The sequence below is a fragment of the Phalaenopsis equestris genome, unplaced genomic scaffold, assembly GCF_001263595.1.
Source record: "Phalaenopsis equestris unplaced genomic scaffold, ASM126359v1 Scaffold000840, whole genome shotgun sequence".
NCBI lineage: Eukaryota > Viridiplantae > Streptophyta > Magnoliopsida > Asparagales > Orchidaceae > Phalaenopsis > Phalaenopsis equestris.
The window spans coordinates 721614-736958 of NW_018165280.1; the positions used below are offsets into that span (position 1 = coordinate 721614).

General features: G+C 35.6%; 2 protein-coding genes across 3 annotated transcripts; both read left to right on the forward strand.

Annotated features, from left to right (window-relative positions):
- The first annotated feature begins 1316 nt into the window (after positions 1 to 1316).
- Positions 1317 to 2704, forward strand: LOC110031655 (chitinase 2-like). Of its 2 annotated transcripts, none has more exons than XM_020734982.1 (2): positions 1317 to 1924; positions 2157 to 2704. In XM_020734982.1, the coding sequence occupies exons 1-2, from the start codon at positions 1454 to 1456 to the stop codon at positions 2589 to 2591; spliced, it is 906 nt and encodes a 301-aa protein (XP_020590641.1). In that variant the 5' UTR covers positions 1317 to 1453; the 3' UTR covers positions 2592 to 2704. The 2 variants fall into 2 exon arrangements, with proteins under 2 accessions (XP_020590641.1, XP_020590640.1); XM_020734981.1 differs by having other exon boundaries at positions 1320 to 1921; positions 2154 to 2704.
- A 4582-nt stretch (positions 2705 to 7286) lies between these two features.
- On the forward strand, positions 7287 to 9541 carry LOC110031729 (chitinase 2-like). The gene is made up of 2 exons (XM_020735090.1): positions 7287 to 7880; positions 8944 to 9541. Exons 1-2 carry the CDS (start codon positions 7416 to 7418, stop codon positions 9382 to 9384), a joined length of 906 nt encoding a protein of 301 aa, XP_020590749.1. The 5' UTR covers positions 7287 to 7415; the 3' UTR covers positions 9385 to 9541.
- The last annotated feature ends 5804 nt before the right edge of the window (positions 9542 to 15345 follow it).

Consider the following 15345-nt stretch of genomic DNA (forward strand, 5'->3'; position numbering starts at 1 on the left):
ACTATATTTTTCAGATTACAACGTCGACTGACGACGTCTGGTTGGTGGTGATCGACGGTGGTTAGCGATGGTCGACGACAAAGGTCTGCGGTGATGTTGAGTTGCAGTTTCTGCTCAATGCCTCAGACTTTCTCTCTACACTTTCCACCTCTCATGTGAGAGGTGGGGGTTTATTTATAGTGTTATGTGTGCAATTAATGTATGAATATTAATAATTTTGATCGGACGGTCCAGAGAGTTTCCCTCGAACAAACGGCGTTTAATGGACATTTGAGTGCCTTAACGATATCGAAATTGATTGATCTTAGGTTCGTTGAATTTGTGTTGTCGAGACACTCAATTCGAGTATAAGCTTGCTAGTGTCGACATTTGTTTGACCTTCCAAATATATTCGAAAACCTTGTAATAGTGTTTAATGACTTGATCTGAGCTTGATTTGACTCAGAATGAACTAGTTTTTATATCATTGCGTCTGTCTCATCGAGCCAGTTAGTTTGACCATAAGTTTGCTGAAATCGGAGCACTATATGACTTTTAATTGAAGTTTAAATGTTTCTTGTTCAAAAGATTGCATCGAGATTCGTGTCGGATGGTAAAAATTTGTTACTGACGTATCATTCTTAATTAGAATAATTTAAGCAAATATTTTACATCAATATTGGCTTGATTAAAAATTATGGTACATGTGTCAAGACTTGTTCAACCATTCACAAACGTCGCTTTCTTGTGAAGAAGATCTCAGTTCCTCCTTTCATTCACGCGGAAAAACATTCGTTTGTGTTCATTTTCACTTTTACTAATTACATTAAAGAAGATAATTATCTCTATTATTTTAAAAACAAAATTAAAGTAATAATAACTATAATGAAAATTTTAATTTAATAATTATTCAGTCAATAATGAGCAAAAATTTTATTTAATGAACAATTAGTTGCAGAAAAGCTCCCGCGCAACTTTTCTTTAATTATTATTATGAGTTAAAAAAAGCCTAATTTAGACTGCAAAATATAACTTTTTAGTTTTTTTTTAATTTCATTTTAATTTTGATATATTAAGAATTTAATAAGAATATGTTTTAATTTAGTTTTAGAAGTTTTGCTTGCATATCTCTCAATTGTTATGTATTTACATATCTATTAGCAAAATTTGCATTTTAACACACATGTCACATTATTTATGAAAAAAAGAATGCATTTCACGTTTTTAAAAATTAAAATAATGATATTTATTATGTGAAGTTTAAATGTTAGATATATAAATACTTAAGAATTTGACGGTTGGTCTGTAATTACCCCTTTAGTTCTAGGAAGCAGCAAATTTGAACAAAACCTTTGCACGCCAAGTCTTACTAGTCTTGAACAAAAGTCAGTCAACTGACAAACAGAACAAGAGACTGCCCGCCATACCATTATAAATCTAAAGCTCAGAGCTTTGCCATCCAAAACAAGCCACCATGAACTCCTCCTCATCGGCTCCCCTCTCATCCCTCCTCCTCCTCCTCCTCCTCTCTCCTCTCACCGGAGCCCAAAACTCCAACCACTTTGCGGAGTACATCGGAGCAGAGTTCACCGGCGTGAAGTTCTCCGACGTTCCTATAAACTCCGGCGTTGACTTCCACTTCATACTCTCCTTCGCCATAGACTACACCACATCCACATCTCCACCTTCTCCCACAAACGGAGAGTTCAGCGTGTATTGGGACTCCGGTAATCTTTCCCCCGCGGATGTTTCGGCCATAAAGCAGGCCAACCCGAACGTCAAAGTTGCCGTCAGCATTGGGGGGGCTACCGTCTCCGGCCAGACGGTGTTCTTCAACCCGAGCTCAGCTGACTCATGGGTGGCCAACGCCGTTGCTTCACTCACCACCATCATCCAGCAATACAACCTTGATGGCCTCGACATTGACTACGAGAGCTTTCAGGCATGTTCTAATTAGCCTTATAATTAATAAGACTTTTCAGATTTCATGGGGCAACATTATAAATGTTGAATCTCCTTTGAGGCATGCCTATGAATTAGAGTGGGAGGACTTTGAAGAAATCATTTTTATATGAATTTTAGGCCATGTAAATTGTTAATTTAAATTTGTTAAAAATCACAATTTTAGGCTCTATGTCCAACTACTAATGGAGCCATTTTTATAACTATCGCAGGCAGACTCCCCCACCTTCGCCGATTGCATCGGCCGGCTGATCACAACACTAAAAAACAACAACGTGATATCTTTCGCCTCCATAGCGCCATTCGATAACAGCGACGTGCAGGGACATTACCAAGCTCTGTGGGCGAGCTACGCCGGCGTTATTGACTTCGTTAACTTCCAATTCTACGCCTACAGCTCCGGCACAACAGTCTCACAATTCTTGAGTTACTACGATATTCAGAAATCAAACTATGCCGGCGGGCAGGTATTGGTGAGCTTCTCCACCGAGGGCAGCGGCGGGCTTTCGCCGGCGAACGGCTTCTTTGATGCCTGCAATACGTTGAAGGGGGAGGGGAAGCTCTCCGGGATCTTTGTGTGGACGGCAGATACATCCAAGAGCAACGGATTTCAGTATGAGACTCAGGCACAAAGCTTGCTTGCGAGCTAATGTGGGACACATTGGTCGGTAGAATTTTCTGCATAAATTTATGAATATTTATGTAATTTTTTTTCTTTGTAATAACTTGGAATAATGCTGGGGAATATTCTCTGTGTTATCAGATCGATTTTTTTTTCTATCCCCTATATGTGGCATAATTTCATTGGATTTTTCATGTAACTTTACGTGTGAAGTCCTGATATAATATTTTTTGAGTTTTCGTGAGCTTGGAATGAGAATAAATTTTTAAGAATTATTAATTATTATTGCAGAATTCTAAATCGATTCGAAGATGTGAAATTCTAAATCGATTTGATATGTCAGAAATTAAATTTTATCGTATTATTTAGTTTTTTTTATTTTAAGGATTTAAATTTATTTGCTTGAATAGAATTTCATTATAATTTCATGAATGTGATATCCTATTTTATCTATTTAATATTTTAATTTTGAATTAAAGGAGGTTAAATCATAATCAATGCAAGAAAAAAAAATCTAATAAATAATTAATTTGTGACTTATCTTGCTATTTAAACTACTACTTTTTATAGTCTTTTACTTATTTAGATATTTTTAATTAATTTATTTTTCTATTAATGTTTTTGTATCTAATTATTTCATTGAATATTATTAATCATATTTAAAAAATAATTAATCCTAATTAAACTAATAAAATTAATTAACTTTCAAAAGGGTTCCACTCACCTTACCACTCAATACAAATATACAAAATTTAAATTATTTCATGAATATTATCTAACTAATTTGATAAATAATCTAAATAGTTCGAGCATGTATATAACATGAGAAAAATTGATTGCAATAAGCTGGAACTATGTGAGAGCAGGAAAATTAAACATAATTAAAAATGTAAAAACTATAAATCAGGGCAAATTAATTGACATTATGAGTAATTAAAGAAAGCTAAAACTGGCAATCCTACAAGTTAACTAGAGATTTAACAATATGTAGCAATGATAATATCCATAACAACGAAGAATACATTTATCTTCTAATAAATAACAGTCAGAAATCAGACTCCCAAGAATTAACAAATATATATTAATGTCTAAATTGATCGTTAACTATTTAATTATTGGACAACTAAACATAGAAAAAAATCTATTAAACAAAATGTAATCACGTTGATAAATGTCATACATTAGGCTATCAAATAGCTCCATGGTAATGCTGCAGCCTTCCATAACCTGATTGTATTGTGCCGCCCATCTTGACCATTCATTGATGCATGCTTGATGCTCCCCTTGCTCCCAAAGCGGTTAACTTCAAAAAATTATGATTCATTGAACCTCATGTAGGGTTGTTAAAAAAGTTTATTGTTTGCAAACAGCTCGCTTTTGGCTTGTTATATAAGCTCATGTTTGGCTTGCTAGTTAAGTAAACAAGCCGAATAAGAACAACTCTTTGTTCACTCGTTTTCTACTAATTTTAGCTCTAACTAAAGAAATAATATAAATTATTTACATAATAATATATTATATATATTATTTATATAAAAAATATATTAATATATATATTTATATTTAAGTTTAAATCATAAAGGCTCGTGTGATTATTTAGTTTTGCACCTTCTATTGCACAAGGTTGGTGTAGTTTTGAATTCAACGCTCAATATCTATTTTTTCCAATTAACTTTAATGAGCTCATTTTGAACCAAACACCAGCCGAACACGAAGAAGAATATTTAAATCGAGAAGAACATGAATATCCTCCCGAGCGCACTCAACCGAAGCTTGTCTACAACCCTAAGCACAAGTCAGATAATGGTGATGTTCCAGCCACATCATCTTGCATTTTATGTGGTGGGATCGTCACACAAAATTTCTCATTCCATCGAGGAAAATATCGCCATCACGTCTAATACCTGTCCATATTTTAACGGTTGTTTTTTTTGGTCCTTTTGGGACATTTTATAGACATAAATATTTTGAAGACATAAATTTCACAACATAAATAACGAGCTCAAGCGATTATTTATTTTAGGCTCCTTCATATTGTTGGGGTTTGGTTTGGTGTAGATCCACTCATTGTTTTATTGGCATTTTTAGCAGAATAGCTGCTACCACCAGGGACGAATAGACAAATAAGTTCGTCCGTTCTGGCTTTTATGCTAGCCTTTGATGGAGGAATCTCATTGATCCTATGAGCTCTCCGGTGCGCTTTTATGTTCTAGGGACAGTTTCTTTTTTTAGCTTTTCTTATTTTAATTTTTTATATAGATGAACAGCTCATTATTCACAAATAACCCATATTTGATATGTTAAATAGCCTGTGTTAGATTATTTCGCCAAGCAAACAAGCTAAAAAAGAATAATTTTCTTTGCGCTCCATATATAAACGAACTGAGCACAAACAAAATTTTATTCGTTCGTGCTCTATCTCAACATATATATATATATATATAAGATAATTGAATAGGAGGCCACCAGGATTTGTAATCAATTAAAATTAAATAAGGTCCCGCCACCATTTTAAGTGCAAAAAAATTGATTTTGAAGAGGAGTGTCTTGTAGCCATTCTTAATATATTACTTCACGATTCCCTAAGTGGTTGGTTTTAGGAAAAAGAAAAATGGCTACAACAGAAGAAGAAGAAGGGAAGGAGGAAAGCATTACTGGCTCCCTTGGCTTTTTTTTTAAAAAAAAATATTCCCGCAGGAGTACTGATGCATCAGTACTCCAATGAGGGGGTGTCACGTAGACAATGGTCCCACTGTGGTGCCTGCGTGGCACCCCCTCATTGGAGTACTGATGCATCAGTACTCCTGAGGTAATATTTTTTCGGCTTTTTCAGTGAGGATAAAGAAAATAATAGCAAGGGCTTCTTCTCTCCATTTTTGTTTTCATCTTCAACTTATCTCGATGTAGAGAGATAAGAAGATAGAGTGAGAGACTTTCTCTTATAATTGTCGAATGGATCGACTGGTATAAATTTCTCAATTAGTAAAATCCTTTGCAACTCCGTGGATGCATGCAATTTGCCGAATCACGTAAATCTGTGTGTTCTTTTCTGGTGTGAATTTTCTTGTTCTATTTTTCACTTCGTCGCCGATCGTTTTCTATTTCAATATACCACAACAGTTTTCTTTTTTTTTTTTCTTTTTTTTTTGAATTGTGAAGTCAACGCATTTAAACATTTCACAATCAATCCGCTGAGAATTTGAAAAAAATGAAAAATTTGGGTTAGGGTCTTACCATGAACTTTAATTTTTGAGTAAGAATTTAAAAAACGAATGAAAAAGGATGATTAATATCTAAATTGCAAGTTTTGGATGGTCTGTATGTAATTGCCCCAAAAATACACGTTTCGTTCCATAGTATGGAACCCGCATTTGGGTAGGCTAATGATGTTAGTTGTTGGGTACTTCTTCCCTAGTCTTGAATATTGTTTTGTTTCTTTCATTATTCTCTTAGATGAATTATTTTTTAATCGCATCTCTTGCGTTGGTGGATGGAACAGCCAAGTCAATCATTTCGGTGCATTTATTCCTTTTGATCAAGGCTAAAATTTGATATTTAGTTATAATTATGTTAGAAATTAGGCATTATAGTACGTTTCAAAAATCTCTGTCTTTTAGTTGGAGAGAACTCTCCATTCTTCATCATCTTCTTCACAAAAATGGCATGAATTCTACCATTGCTTCACACATCCACACCCACACGAATAGTACTAAATGCGTGATAGAAAAATCATTTATTTGCCACCAAATTTGGAGATTTTTTTCTAATACTTAGGAGAATAATCGTAATTTACAAATGTTATGATATGACTCCTACATTATGTAGGGACAGACGCTGGATCGAAACGGAGCAGAACGAAACGGAATAATCTGTCCGAATTGAAAAGTTACGTTATGTGGGTTGAGGGTGCGGGGGCAAAGCCCCTTGGTACAGTATAATTGTAATGTAGTAATTACATATTGTACTTAGGGTTTACTCCTGAGGTTATAAATAGGTTTGTCTGTAACCCCAGGAGGTATCCCAAATTATGTAATCTCTTTTTTGAATATTGAAAGGTATTCGCCGCTCTGCTCTCGAGGACGTATGCATCTTTGCCGAACCTCGTTAAATCTTTGTGCTCTTCTGAATTTGTGTCGATTCATATTTTTATTCGCCCTAATTTCTCAACAACAAACATTGTATAGAAATATTTATTATGAAATATTCATATTTATCAGACCATTTATCTAATGCTATAATTAATTAATATGTTTAATCAGAGTTTTTTCAAAGCATCAAAAGTTTCCAAGCCTCTACACGCAAAGTAATCAAAGAAAAGTCTAAAGTCAAAAGGGCAAACTTATCCGAACAGCATTACCTCTCTTTCAGCCTGCGTTTCATATTTTGAAAAATCAAAGTCTCCGGTCTAATGACTTGCCTCTGTATAGTCCGACATTAATGTTTCAATAGCACGTAGAGTGGAATCCAAATTTCTTAATCAAATTTTGATCTATAAGCAAACAATTATTAAATTTTTTTTTTATTTTAAAGGCAAATAATTATTCATCTTAAACATAAACTGATCCCGACCCCAAATACATGTCTAATTGCTAAAAAATAGATTGATTTACATGGATTAAATGAAGGTTTATTATTTCCTAATTTAAATTTATTTAAGAAAAATACCCATAGTATAATTATTTAAAAATGTTGAGACTCGATGATGTCCCAAGGGAATCCTTGATCGTCTATGGTATCTGGGTGGCAATCGGGTGTTCATTGTTGAATCGATTCGTAGGATCACTGACTAGCGCAAGCTGATAGGCCTACATGTATATTATCCCTATAGCTTGTCATTCAACTCAGAGACACCATGAGCTTCTCTTCAACTCATCATGAACTCCTCCTCCTCCTCCTCCTCCTCTGTCCTCTCTCCGGAGCCCAAAATTCCAACCACTTCTCCGAGTACATCGGAGCGCAGTTCAAAGACGTCAAGTTCTCCGACGTCCCCATAAACTCCGGCGTTGACTTCCACTTCATCCTCGCCTTCGCTATAGACTACACCACCAACACATCTCCTCCCTCTCCAACAAACGGAGATTTCAGTGTGTTTTGGGATACTATTAATCTCTCCCCTGCGGACGTCTCCGCCATCAAGCGGGCTCATTCGAACGTTAGAGTAGCCGTCAGCCTCGGCGGAGCTACGGTCTCCGGCGAGACGGTGTTCTTTAGCCCAAGCTCAGCTGACTCGTGGGTATCCAACGCTGTTTCTTCTCTGACGAAGATCATCCAGGAATACCATCTTGATGGCATCGACATCGACTATGAGAATTTTCAGGCATGTTTTCAAAATCATTTATTAATATATGAAGGAAAAATTGAGATTTTTTTTTATAAAATTGATTTTTTTTAATTTTATGGTGTTTTTTTCTTTTGTATCGTGTTATTTTAATGCGCAGTTGAGATATTAGATAATATAATTTAATTATTATAATTTCACAAGTTTAATATAATAAAAATAATATTGTTAGTGAATAATTTATTTAAAATTGACTCTTATTTTTAATTTATGTGTGCACTGATTTAGATACATTGAGGGATAATAATTAAAGTATGATTAAAATTAATGATACTTGTAAGAAAATAAGTACCAACTTGAAGCAAATGATAAGTGACTATTCTCTTAATTTTCTGTATATCCAATATATATATCAACACTATAGGAGAAGCAAGAATTTATGTATGACGATTATAAAGTTTCGAAATTTTCTCGATCAAAAGATTGCCTCGAGAATCATGTCAAAGCTCGAGATTTGTACCATATGATAGAAATTTGCTGATAGTGTATCATGTCTAAGAGTCCGTTTGGGGCAGCTTATAAGTGCGGGCGGTGTTTTCAAAACGCCGCCGTACAGTTTGGTTCGCTCGTTTCGTCAGCTTATCTGAAACAGCGTTTGAGTTTATATACTAAACGCAGACCTCGAGTCGTCCCCTGCGGTTGGCCCGCGGACCGCGTTTCAGGTTAAACAACTTATTCTGAAATGCACAAGCTGCCCCAAACAAACCCTAAGTGACTTCATAGAATGAGATATATTTTTATTCTAGAATAGTTTTAATTGAACATCGTAAGATTCTTCTATTATTTTTTTTTTTAGTTTTTTTTTTATATCCTCATGATTATTATTCAAGATAATTAATGGTCCAAATATAAACCTAAAACATACTATAAAATCAACAAATTGATAATCATCTCTGCATTCCTTTAGATGAATTTATATTAGAAATTCTTTCACAGATTTTTACAAAATCGAAACAGAAACAACAAAGAAAAAAAAAACATATTTTTTTACATACAATCACTAATTAAAACGGCTCTTAAAACTTGCTTCATACTATGGCAGGCAGACTCAGCCACCTTCGCTGACTGCATCGGCCGGCTGATCACAACCCTAAAATCCAACGGCGTGATATCCTTCGTCTCCATAGCTCCATACGACGACACAGATCTGAAGGAACATTACCAGGCTCTATGGACCAGCCACTCCAGCGCAATCGACTACGTTAACTACCAGTTCTATGGCTACAGCTCAGACACCACTGTTTCACAGTTCCTGAGTTACTACGAGGCTCAGAGATCCAACTTCGCCGGCGGGGTGGTGCTGGCGAGCTTCATTAGCGATGGAAGCAGCGGGCTTTCGCCGGCGAATGGTTTCTTTGATGCTTGTCGGACATTGAAGAAGGAGGGGAAGCTTGCGGGGATCTTTGTGTGGTCGGCGGACACGTCTAAGAGCAAGGGAGGTTTTCGGTATGAGACTGAAGCGCAAAAGTTGTTGGCCAGCTAGCTCGTGGGAAGATAAATGCTTTTATATATATTTAAAATGATCAACATATTTGCAATAATGGGTAACTGATGCAGGATGAGATGTTTCTGCGTGATGTTTTCTATATATGATGTGAATGTTGTGTGGTAAGTTTAGATTTATTGAGAATAAAAATGATGTGCCATCATATTATCTGGTATCACGAATTTTGATGCATAGCATGTATTCCAATATAATTTTTTGGGCAATAGTATTCAAACTTAATTACTACGAAAAAGACGAGCTAGACAAGACGAATACAATGATATCAAAAATAATCAAATTTGAGTCTAATCAAGCACATGTATATACTAAGCTGTAAAGTCAAATTTTGAAGGATCTGGTGCTTGGTTGGAAGGCCAAAGGGACAAAATTTATAATCAAATTGAGTGTCTTGATATGAAGAATTCAACAAGTCTTGTTACAAGATATATACCAGTTGTTGTGGTGTATATATAAATCAAATAGGAGAACGCTCGACGAAGCTAATAATAGAACAAGAAAAATTCACACTAGAAAACAGTAACACAACAGAACACACAAATTTATATGGTTCGACAAATTATCTTCATCCACAGAGTTACAGAGGATTTTACTATTTGAGGAATTTACACAAGTTGATCACCTCGACTTACAAGAGGAATCTCTCAATTCGTTGCTCTCTCTTCTTCTCTCCCCGTTCTTCTCTCTCTACACTGAGATACACCAAAGAAACTCTACACCAAGATACATCGAAGAAGATAGACTTACAAAAGAAATAAACTCAATTTCTCTTATGCCAGAAGCCACCAAGAAGAAGCCAAGGGAGAACAATCTTCTTCTTCTTCTTTCATATTCCTTCTGCCGCAAGGAACTACTGCTTGCACTTCTCTTCCTCTACCTCGAGAAAACCAGAAGAACTCTTCCTTTATCCCGAGGAAGCCCGAAGAAAAACACCAAAAACGTGACTTCACGACTCAAGGAGAGCTACCTTACAATGGCTTTTATCACGAACAGGAAGCGGGAGACGTCGGACAAAGCGAAGCTTCGCTTCGCGAGCGCGGGAGCAGTCAGAGGCAGGAGCGGTTTCGCGATTGAGCAGGGAGGATCGAAGATCGGGCGAGAAGCTTCACGAAACAAGGGGTGGGAACGGAATTGTGGTCGCTACATAGCGAGAGCGGGAGTCAGTTGGGCAAACCGGGCTCCATACTTAACAAATCTCTCACATGGAGACTGGTACACCTGCTACAACATCTTCTTCCTTGAACTGATATCCTCCACCATGAATCCTCCACCTCTGCAACTCAAATCCTCTGTCTTCACACTTAAAGACCAGCTGAAGTTGTGCCCAACTTCAGTTTCTCAAGAGTAACACAATTAGTCAACATATCAGCAGGGTCAACATAACTTTGCACCTCCAAGCTATTTCCTGGATTACTCTTGTCTCTGCTTACATGCTTACAACTCCCATTGTTCCCATTGTATGGGCAATATCCTGCCTCTGCTGAAAGTCTTTTTCAATAAGTCTAGCCTTGTACCTCGACAGGGTCAATCGAATAACCTCCTGAAATTGTCGATCCAACAAATTCCATTCAGCCCCATCCATCCTTTCAAGTATTTTCCCCAATAACGGAAGATGAAGTTTCTTCCCATAGAGGTAGTCCTCTATCTGCATCATATAATAACCAAAATCTGTGACATCAAACTTCTCGACTTCATCTGCAACCATCATTCTTCCTCAGATCGAAAACTTGGCTCTGATACAAGTTGTTGCGAGATATATACCGGTTGTTGTGGTATATATAAATTAAACAAGAGAACGATCGACAAAGCGAAAAATAAAACGAGAAAAATTCACACCAGAAAACAATAACAAAGCGGAACATACAGATTTACGTGGTTCGACAAATTTCCTACGTCCACGGTGTTACAGAAGATTTTACTACTTGAGGAATTTACATCAGCTGATCATTTCGACTTACAAGATGAATCTCTCACTTTGTTATTCTTTCTTCTTCTCGCTCTACACCGAGATACACCGAAGAAACAATACACCGAGATATACCAAAGAAACAATACACCGAGATACACCAAAGAAGATAAACTTACAAGAGAAATAAACCTAATTTCTCTTCTGCTAGAAGTCACTAAGAAAAAGCCAAGGGAGAACAATCTTTTTCTTCTTCTTTATTCTTCCTTTTGCCGGAAGGAACTACAGCTTGCACTTCTCTTCCCCTATCCCGAGAAAGCCCGAAGAACTCTTCCCCTATCCCGAGGAAGCCCGAAGAACTCTTCCTCTATCTCAAGGAAGTCCGAAGAATAACACCAAAAACGTGACTGTACGACTGAAGGAGAGCCACCTCGCAATGTCTTTTATCAAGAACAGGAAGCAGGAGACGTCAGACGAAACGAAGCTTCGATTCTCACGTGCGGGAGCAGGCAGAGGAGGGAGCAGTTTTGCGATTGAGCAGGGAGGCGCGACGAGCAGGCGAGAAGCTTCTCAAAACAAGGGGCGGGAGCGGAATCTTGGTCGCGACATAGTGAGAGCGGGAGTCGGGTTGGGAGGACCGGGCTCCATACTTCACAAGTCTAAGATCACTTAACTCCGACACTGATATGAGAATGAGGAGCAAAACTTGTTGACGACGATCAATTTGATCTTGGTCGGCCAAGCTTTACAACTACCATCTTTGATTCATTCAACTTTCATTCAAATCGGATTGCCTTTCCCCTCCTCATCAAATCTCATGCCATAGCTAAATTCATCTTTGAAGGAGATCATTGGATTCATGGCCCGAGTGTTGCATATAGAAGTATATATTTTGTGCATTAGCATTTGTAATTGAAATTTAGTACATCTTAATTTCCAAGTAATGTTTTTAGTAAATAGTTCGTATATCAGAGGTTGCCTGCATTTATTTTCTCGTTGACATCAACATTAAAGCCGAATCAAACTTACCATTATATGAGATGAACTTTAATAAATAGGAATGAAACCAACCTTTGTCACATTTAATCAACTCTCCATTTACTGCTAATTCTCAAAAAGCAAAGGTAATTAACACATTTACCAACTATATCGCATTTGTTAAGTACATAAAAGTTCTTATTCCCCCCCCCCCACACACATCACATATGCAAGTCTTTGAACCCAATACTTTTAAGAAGATAAAGCTCTCAACCACCAAATCAATGTGGCTTACATGTATGTAAATACAGAAAATTAAGACACCATGCTCCACCATCCTTGTAACAAATGAACAGATTGAGGCTTGTAATTAAAGATAAAAAAAAAAAAAAAAAAAAAAAAAAAAAAAATCTAGTTATTGTTTTTTAACTGCTTATATGTTTGATTGTCATTAATTATGTTAGATTATTGTTATATAATTTGTGGATGTCAGACAAATAACATCATCACACTTAATTTAATATGTTACTTTTCTTTAGAGATGAATCACAGTGCCTTGACCGTGCATCAAATTATCTTAATAATAATTTTGAGGGGGATATTGTCCCAAGTAAAATGATCAGATTAGTCCTTTTCAATTTAATAATGGCATTGTAAACATATTTAATTTATAATTACTATGCTTTGCACTAAGATAAAAGGTCATATGTGATGTCAAGTCATACTGGGAATACATGGATTGTTGAGCTACCATTTAGCTTGTCATTGATATTTTATAATATATTTAAATCGTTAAAAGTAATTTGCAAGAGCTTGTTTGGCTTTGAATAATCTCACGAGTTATTTATTCAAGCACATATTGGGTCTATGAGAGCATATGTAAATGCTTATTATACTCTACAGAAATAATAAGTGGCAATTATTTATTGGTTTCTAGCACTATTTAACTAAGCTTTAAATGGATATAATAATCATAATAGATAAGCGATTTCTTGATATTATGTGACAATTGCTCAATGAGGTTAGTTTCATGCCATTTTTTATATTTTAAGGATTATCTTGAGGCTATTAATAACATTTATTTACGGAGGTAAGACAAAAATATTCTTTTGTAGTTTAAGGTATTGAGATTGTCCAATGAACCTAGTGAACGCGACCAGTCTTCTTGATTAGCTCTCGTCGCCCTGACCAGTTCCAATTGACCTGATCAGTTTCACTTGGCTAGGAGTTTTATCTCTAAACATAAAATTTGAAATTGACGGTCAAAACATACTGGGGGTATACACGAAAAAAGAAGAGGGGCATACCACACAATTCTTATCTATATACGTATCTTACATCAACATTTTAATTTTAATAAACTTAAAAATTTTTTTATGATGATATAAAAATATAACTATGACTAACTCTTAAGAAGTGAAATACATGTATTCAACATTGGTAAAGTAATATAAATGTAAAAATTCAAATTGAAATGTTATATACATATAAAATATACATTTTAAGAAGTGAATATAACTTTCCGTCCATTTTATTTTTAAAAACAGATATTAGTTTTTAAAAGACCTAAGAAGGATTTGTGGCGAGTGAATTCATATTAATTTTTAACTGATCAACTTAATAGGCCTTGCAATTATCAGCAGAACTTGTTATTTAGCTTCACGCGATCAAATAGGGACTTGTTTTGTTCAAGGGCTTATTTGGCTTTCTTGAGAATTGAAATTATTTTTTGAAAATAATGAAATTTGTTAAATTAGTTATTTTAATACATATAGCTAGATATAATATTATTTAAAATTTATATTTCCTATAAACTTGATGTGTGCTAGAAAATTCACGATAATAGAGTAATGAATTATCGTCTTAGCGTTGCACGAGAATTCAACAGTGACCCTTGTTGTAAAGTGAAAAAGCCATGGGGTTAGCCCCAGTTGTAAAAGTCCAATGTAGATTTATGATTACAGAGACCCCTTGTCTTTCAGACGGGAAATTGTTAGTAGGTTTTTTAAGTTACAACGCTGATTGACAGCTTCCAGTTGATGATGGTTGACGATGACGGTAGTGCTCGACGATGGTCGGTGGTTGTCGATGATGTTTTTGACAGTTGTTAACGACGATTGACAACTGACAGAAATGATCGATGGTGATCGAAGATGATCGACAGACGTCGACGACAGTCAGCAATGGTCAATCACAATCGGCGGTGGTGAATATCAATCGACGGTTCACGAGTGGTGTTGGACTTCAGTTCTTTTTAAAAGCTTTAAAGTCTCTCTTAAGCCTCCAGTGCCCCCTCTCATGAGAGGGGGGAGGCTCTATTTATAGCGTTATGGGTGCAGTTAATGTTGAAATTTGAACCACTTTGATCGAACGGTCCGGAATTCCTCCTTCGTTCACATGACATTTGATGGACATTTGAGTGGATTAACGATGTCAGAATTGAGCAATCTTCGACTCGTTGGATTCGTATTGTCAAGACGCTTGATTGGACTATAAGCTTGCTAGATTCGACATTCGCTTGACCTTCTAAATATGTCAGAAAAACATTCAAGGGTGTTTTAATGACTTGATCTGAGCTTGATTTGACTTGGATTGGATGAATTTTGGTAACATTGGGTTTTTCTTTTCGAGTTGGACAGTTTGAATGTAAATTTGTTACAATCAAAATTTTGGATTAGTTTTTATAGAAGTTTGAATATTTCTTATTAAAAAAATTGCCTCGAGATCTATGTTACACCTTGAGATTCATTCCAGATGATGGAGATTTGGTCGAGAAGTATCAAAACTTGTTCGAACTTATTTGTTTTATTTTAAAATTGAAAAATAATAATAATAAAATCATCATTTTTAAAATTTTTTTTCGCTTATAAGCAATCAAATTTTATGATTTGTTGCACTTTGAATTTGGGATTAAACTAGGATAGTAGAAAATAATTTAGTAGTGTTCTTTTCATTTAAATGGATATAATTGAAACATAATCTTCTCTTTGAGGTGATAGTTAAGAGGAAGAACTCTTATTTTTAATATAAGTAAATTAACCTTTTATATATATATA